The 7,500-nt window shown below is 46.2% G+C and overlaps 1 protein-coding gene across 1 annotated transcript in view; it reads left to right on the top strand.

Annotated features, from left to right (window-relative positions):
- palm1a (paralemmin 1a) overlaps positions 1–7,500 on the top strand; it is a 66,737-nt gene that overhangs the window by 44,535 nt on the left and 14,702 nt on the right. The window contains exons 4-5 of the mRNA XM_076275550.1: positions 869–996; positions 4,757–4,862. Coding sequence (XP_076131665.1) covers positions 869–996; positions 4,757–4,862 — 234 coding nt within the window. The remainder of the gene's footprint in view (positions 1–868; positions 997–4,756; positions 4,863–7,500) is intronic.

The raw sequence follows: 7,500 nt of genomic DNA, 5'->3' as shown, positions 1-7,500 counted from the left end.
CACTGAGCCTCTGAGCTGCTGTCAAATAGAAAACTGTGCCAACCCACATTCCCACATTTACAGCCAGTTAGCTGAATTATCCAGCCACAGAGAATAGAGTGTGCGTGTGTGTGTGTGTGTGTGTGTGTGTGTGTGTGTGTGTGTGTGTGTGTGTGTGTGTGTGTGTGTGTGTGTGTGTGCGTGCGTGTGTCTGTGTGTTTATGTGAATTATCCAGCCAAAGAGACGAAAGCAGAGGGATCTAGTGAATCTGTTGGATCTCCGGTGGGTGTGTGACATCATCTGGCAGTGGCAACTTGGTCAGAACAAAGAGCTGTCCAGACCTGTCAATCAAAACCTGGTGATAAAAACCTGGCGATAAAGTGACCAGATGATTGAGGTGGCGTTTCATAAACAAACCCAGGAGATACTCAGCAGATCTCCTCAGTCTTACGGCCAGGTCAGTCTTCGCTGCTTCCAGTGGAGGCCGTGGGCTGGTGGTGTGGATCTCTGTCGGTCACTCACGCAGTGCACATCGGAGCCGGCCTCTCCCTGTAGACACACGTTTCAAGTTGGTTCTGGTTCGTTGGTCCCGCAGTCTGAGGGTCCAGTCCAATCAGAGGCCAGCTAGTTGTCGTGCTGCTGTGATTGACGGGTGCCAGTGTAGTGTTGCTGCCTCGTGTCTGTAGAGGCCCTTCTGACGGGGGGGGGGGCTCTGCGCTGACCTGTCTTCCTCTGTCCAGTCCAAGGCTGCCGGACGGAGTGAGTGTGTGTGTGTGTGTGTGTGTGTGCTGACCTCTCTTCCTCTGTGCAGTCCAAGGCTGCTGGACGGAGTGAGTGTGTGTGTGTGTGTGTGTGTGTGTGTGTGCTGACCTCTCTTCCTCTGTGCAGTCCAAGGCGCTAAGGGAGCGGTGGCTGCTGGATGGAGTGCCCTCTGGAGGTCCGGAGGAGGATGCGGCCAAGAAACAGCTGCAGGAGGACGAGGCCAAGACGAGAGCGCTGGAGGAGACCATCAGCAGGTGAGGTCACACACACACACACAACAACACACACACACACACCAACACACACACACACCACACACACACACACTTACACACACACACACACACACATACACACCAACACACCACAAACACACACACACACACACCAACGCACCACAAACACACACACACACACCCACACACACACACACACACACCACAAACACACACACACACACACACACACACCACAAACACACACACACACACACCAACACACCACAAACACACACACACACACACACCAACACACACACCAACACACACACACACACACACACACAAGACGAGTGGGCTGGAGACCATCAGCAGGTGAGGACACACACACACACACACACACACACACACACACACACACACACAAGACGAGAGCGCTGGAGACCATCAGCAGGTGATGACACACACACCACACACCTGTATCTGACATATCTGACTACACAGCTCTAAAGAGCCCTGGACACAACGCTGCACATTCTGCTCCTACATGAGCTCTGGCTGACCCCTACATTCCACAGCACTCAAGACCAGCAGTCCTGGGGGTATGTGTTGGGGTTGTGTCAGTAATGACCAGCAGTCCTGGGGGGTTGTGTCGGTGATGACCAGCAGTCCTGGGGGGTTGTGTTGGGGTTGTGTCAGTAATGACCAGCAGTCCTGGGGGGTTGTGTTGGGGTTGTGTCAGTAATGACCAGCAGTCCTGGGGGGTTGTGTTGGGGTTGTGTCAGTAATGACCAGCAGTCCTGGGGGGTTGTGTTGGGGTTGTGTCGATGATGACCAGCTCAGGGTGTCTCAGGGCCCATAATCTGAACCTTCAAAATGACAGCATACAGACCCTAACCCTAGGGTCCAGACTCAGAGGGTCCAGACTCAATTGTCTGCAGCTGTGCACCCACTCTTTACAGGACCTTCTGTCTCCCTGGCAACCAGCGAGCATCTGCTGGCCAAAACCTCTCTAATCTGATTCCCTCTCTTCTCTTCTCTTCTCTTCTCTTCTCTCCTCTTCTCTTCTCTTCTCTTCCCTTCTCTTCTCTTCTCTTCTCTTCTCTTCTCTTCTCTTCTCTTCTCTTCTCTTCTCTTCTCTTCTCTTCTCCTCTCTTCTCTTCTTATCTTCTCTTCTCCTCTCTTCTGTTTCATTCTGTTTCTTCTGTCTGCGAGCGCGGTGGCAGCGGACATCAATCTCCGCAGGCAGCGGGCACTGCTTGGCGCTGGCCACTCCATCGTCCATCGGCCTGATTAAATTCCTGCCGCTGCTCTCCTGGTAGTGAGCAGCAGGGGGATGGTGTGCCACTGAGACGGGCACTGAGACGGGCACTGAGACGGGCATGGCTGAGAATGAGCAGCGCCAGCCAGTGATTGGCACCATGTATAAGAGGATGTGTGTGTATGCGTGTGTGTGTGTGTGTGAAACAGGATCATTTGAGAATGCCAAGGAGGATCCATCTCTTCCATTCTGCCTTTTTCTCTCCTCCTCTCCCTCTGTCAGTGTCTCTCTCTCCTTCAGTCTCTTTCTTTCATTCCCTGTCCTTATCTCTCTCTCTCTGTGTGTGTGTGTGTGTGTGTGTGTGTGTGTGTGTGTGTGTATCACCGGCCTCCAGGTCTAGGGGAGGTTGTGGAACGGCACAATCACATTCTCTTGCTTGAGCTTAAAATACAAAGAGAACAGACAAGGCAAGGTTCAGGTGTTGCACACTGGCATTCAAAATTCCTTCTTCTCTGCCAGCTATATGGTACCTGCCCCCATCCCCGTCCCTCCCTCCCAGGGTGCCATCTACAGGCCTGGAGATACACTCCCAGACATTTTCCCTGACAGCAGACTGAACGTGTGCAATGTGTGCTATGTCATGAGTGTGTAAATACTAAAACATACAAACTTTTAATTGACAATATTAATCATAAGAATTAAAAATGTTGCCACAGAAATGCACAAAACATTTCCCCTCTGGACCCCCAACACGTGCATGTGTGTGTGTGTGTGTGTGTGTGTGTGTGTGTGTGTGTTGTGGTTATTGTGAGGCCAACAAATGCCCTGTCATACTCTGAGTCTGAACCCCTCCAGGGGCCCCCATTGGTTGGATGGCTAAAGGAGTAGACCAATCAGATGCCAGGCTGGAATGATGTGTGAGCAGCTGATATTAAAGTTTTTTTCAATCGCTAACAAGCGCTTATCCATACTTCAGATACTTTTTTCTAAACTCTTAACACAGACTCACACCTACAAAACACAATTGGCCAAATGGATAATTTTCCTCTCAAAAACACATTTTGTTAAATATATACTAACTCTTCATTTCAAAACAGAACACATCTTTCTCTGCAAACACTAACTTTACCAAAACACTGGAAATCTGATTCAAAATGAAATTATTCTGTCATAGAATAACACTTGTTTTCACTTCACAAGGTACATGCAGTCAATCAAAGTACACCAGGTTTCAAAATACTGGCTATTGTTGACATTACAAAAGCTGCATAGACTTTAAGTTTCAGTTTTACAGGTATCTGCGTGCAAAACATGCAATCCAGCGTTTTTACACTACATTTCTTGGTTGGGAACTGTATGTCCACATGTAATGTTCACATTCAAAAGCATTCCAGTAAAAAGCTAATCAGTTTTTTTTTTCCTGTACTACAGGAGGTTCAGTAGAAATACTGTTTACAGTACGATAGAACAGAAACAGTTTACAGTATTGCTTACAGTGAACAAAATATCCATGAAACACACAAGAGCATTCTGAACAAAAAAAAACAAAACAACAACAGCAAAAAGCCCAGATAAAAAGGGGGGAACTAAAAAAAGCACAAAATTACTGTATCTAATCTCTGCGATCTTCAGGGTTAGGCCACATGTTTTCATCAACATCACATATTATCCAAGGCGATGCACCTGGGATAAAACCGCTTGGTAGCAGAAGCAGAGCAGCTACTGTATCTAAGGTTTGGAATATTGTTTTTACTATTGTGGGATGTTGTGTGCTAACATTCGTAAATACTGCAAAAACGATCCATAATTGTGTTGGGAGGTATAGCTTGTTTGTTAAGAAAATGTAAGCATTGTGGAAATGTGTTCACTGACTGCATATTGTGTGAAAACGACATGGAATGTGTGAATGGTATGGCCATAAAAGACCGATGCTGTGCTAATTGTGTTTAGAGTTTTGAAAATGTGACAACTGGTTAGACAAACGCTTGTTAGCGACTGAAAAAAACTGTAATCAGTGGGGGTGTATCCACGTCTATGTCTGTACTGTATCTATAATATAGATTATGAATATAGATTAGCTCCATATCAGCATTGAATATAGATTAGCTCCAAATCAGCATTCTCTCTCTCTCTCTCTCTATCTCTCTCTATCTCTCTCTCTCTCTCTCTCTCTCTCATACACACACACACACGCTACTTTCCCTTTCTCATATCTCACCATGTTGCTGGTTAATATTTTAGAAGAGTCATTCGGATCCCCAAATTGCACCCATTAAGCATCTCTGTCATGAGTATCTTGCCATGAGAATTATGGAAAAATCATTCTAAAAATACCCCCCCTCTCTCTCTCTCCCTCCCTCCCTCCCTCTCTCTCTCTCTCCCTCTCTCCCTCTCTCTCTCTCTCTCTCTCTCTCTTTCTCTTTCTCTTTTCTCTCTCTCTCCCTCTCTCTCTCTCTCTCTCTCTCTCTCTCTCTCTCTCTCTCTCTCTCTCTCTCTCTCTCCCTCTCTCTCTCTCTCTCTCTCTCTCTCTCTCAGAATGGAGCAGGAACTGGAGGAGCTGGAGACTGGTGTGTCTGCAACGTCCACCAAAGACAATCTGTCAGATGCCACCAAGGAGGAGAGTAACACAACCGACAGCATAGTGAGTACACACACCTGGGTCAGTGTGTGTGTGTGTTTTACGTGTGTGTGTGTGTGTGTGTGTGTGTGTGTGTGTGTGTGTTCGTGTGTGTGTGTGTGTGTGTGTTTTACGCGTGTGTGTGTGTGTGTGTGTGTTTTACGTGTGTGTGTGTGTGTTTTACGTGTGTGTGTGTGTGTGTGTGTGTGTGTGTGTGTGTGTGTGTGTGTGTGTGTGTGTGTGTGTGTGTGTGTGTGTGTGTGTGTGTGTGTGTGTTCGTGTGTGTGTGTGTGTGTGTGTTTTACGTGTGTGTGTGTGTGTGTGTGTGTGTGTTTTACGTGTGTGTGGGTTTTGTGTGTGTGTGTGTGTTTTACGTGTGTGTGTGTGTGTGTGTGTGTGTGTGTGTTTTACGTGTGTGTGGGTTTTGTGTGTGTGTGTGTCCAGGAGACACACTCATTTAGCTGTGTTAGAGGTTGTCTTGTTTCCTCTAAAGGGCCTGAGTATGGGAGGCCGTATAGTGCAATAATATTGGAATAGTGGCACTACACACTGAACGCACTTGCACTACACACTGAAACACTGACACATACGCACTGGGCACTAGTACCACACTGGAACTCAAACAGCAACACACTGAATTTCCTGCATTACACACTGAATCTGCTTGCACTCATTGAAGTCGGTTGCACCACACTGAAATCACTTGCTCAACACACTGGATTTACTTGCAGCACACACTAAAACGGCTTGCACTACACACTGAAACAGTTTGCACTACACTGAAAATACTTACACACACTGAAGCTCCTAACACTACACACTGAATTAACTTCCACAACACATTGAAATTTCTTGCTCAACTCACTGAAACATCACATGCACTACACACTGAACTCACTTGCACACACACTGAAGCCGCTTACACTACACACTGAATTAACTTCCACTACACACTGAACTCACTTGTACACACACTGAAGTCGCCTACACTACACACTGAATTAACTTCCACTACACACTGAACTCACTTGCACACAAACTGAATTAACTTCCTGCAAATTGCAAAGTGCAAAATGCAAATTACAAAGACATGAGGTGTCTATTCTATTGTAATACCAGCTCCTTTTGTCTGGCGAAGTCATATTTTAGTGAACTGAGTCCTGAAAGATTGCTGCCATTTCAGTTAGCTAGTTAGTTAGCATTAAGCCATAAGCAGCAACGACCTTGCTGGTAGATAGTTTTGCCAACCTAGCAACAATAAACACTTGACCCACAGCACTCTGAAAGGGGCGCTGTCAGCAAAAGTGCAATGTGGATACAGGCTCACGAGTCACTGGAAACAGCAGGCAAGGTTACCAAAAACATCTGCCAGCCAGACTGTAATGCACGTCCTTTTTGGAATGTTGTTGGAGTGCTAACTAACTAGCTAACTAGCTAACTGAAATGGCAGCAATCTTTCAGGACTCAGAAAATGTGGAAATTTATATGGTTTGCGGCTAATTCCTCATAAAACATTGCAGTCGGGTTTGCCTGTATGGCTTCAAGACAGCGCAAGGTGCTCAAGAATATATTAATAAAATCTTCAGGGTTTGACTGAACAAGTAAGGTTTGGTTGAAGAAGGACATAGATACCACAAACCATATAAATCTCCACATTTTCTCTCTTCAAATCTTAATCAATGGCTGGTAATCTGAGAGTGGAACTTCCTGTTACATTATACCAACTTCCAGGCGCACTGAAAAAGCGAGTGAGTTCAGTGAGTGGAAGCAGGTTCAGTGTAGTGCATCGGATGTTTCAGTGTGTTGAGGAAGTTAATTCAGTGTGTGTACAAGTGAGTTCAGTGTGTAGTGTAAGCGACTTCAGTGTGTAGTGTAAGCGACTTCAGTGTGTGTGCAAGTGAGTTCAGTGTGTAGTGTAAGTTAATTCAGTGTGTAGTGTAAGCGACTTCAGTTTGTGTGCAAGTGAGTTCAGTGTGTAGTGGAAGTTAATTCAGTGTGTAGTGTAAGCGACTTCAGTGTGTGTACAAGTGAGTTCAGTGTGTAGCGGAAGTTAATTCAGTGTGTAGTGTAAGCGGCCTCAGTGTGTGTGCAAGTGAGTTCAGTGTGTAGTGCATGTGATGTTTCAGTGTGTTGAGCAAGAAATTTCAATGTGTTGTGGAAGTTAATTCAGTGTGTAGTGTAAGGAGCTTCAGTGTGTGTAAGTATTTTCAGTGTAGGCCTATAGTGCAAACTGTTTCAGTGTGTAGTGCAAGCAGTTTTAGTGTGTGCTGCAAGTAAATCCAGTGTGTTGAGCAAGTGATTTCAGTGTGGTGCAACCGACTTCAATGAGTGCAAGCAGATTCAGTGTGTAATGCAGGAAATTCAGTGTGTTGGCGTTTGAGTTCCAGTGTGGTACTAGTGCCCAGTGCGTATGTGTCAGTGTTTCAGTGTGTAGTGCAAGTGCGTTCAGTGTGTAGTGCCACTATTCCAATATTATTGCACTATACGGCCTCCCATACCTGAGGCATCAGCAAAACCCCATGAAACAACCCTGGCAACACCACACACACACACACACACACACACACACACACACACTAACACACATTCTCAGCTAGTACACCAGTTGCACACTATGTGATCAAATTGCCCCTCTACCACCTCCATACCACCACAATTGCCC

Source organism: Alosa pseudoharengus, unplaced genomic scaffold (assembly GCF_046254945.1).
Source record: "Alosa pseudoharengus isolate Yale_2024_CS ecotype anadromous, Long Island Sound unplaced genomic scaffold, YU_APseudo_1.1 YU_APseudo_1.1_scf_11, whole genome shotgun sequence".
NCBI lineage: Eukaryota > Metazoa > Chordata > Actinopteri > Clupeiformes > Clupeidae > Alosa > Alosa pseudoharengus.
This window is presented reverse-complemented; position numbering and strand designations above follow the sequence as displayed.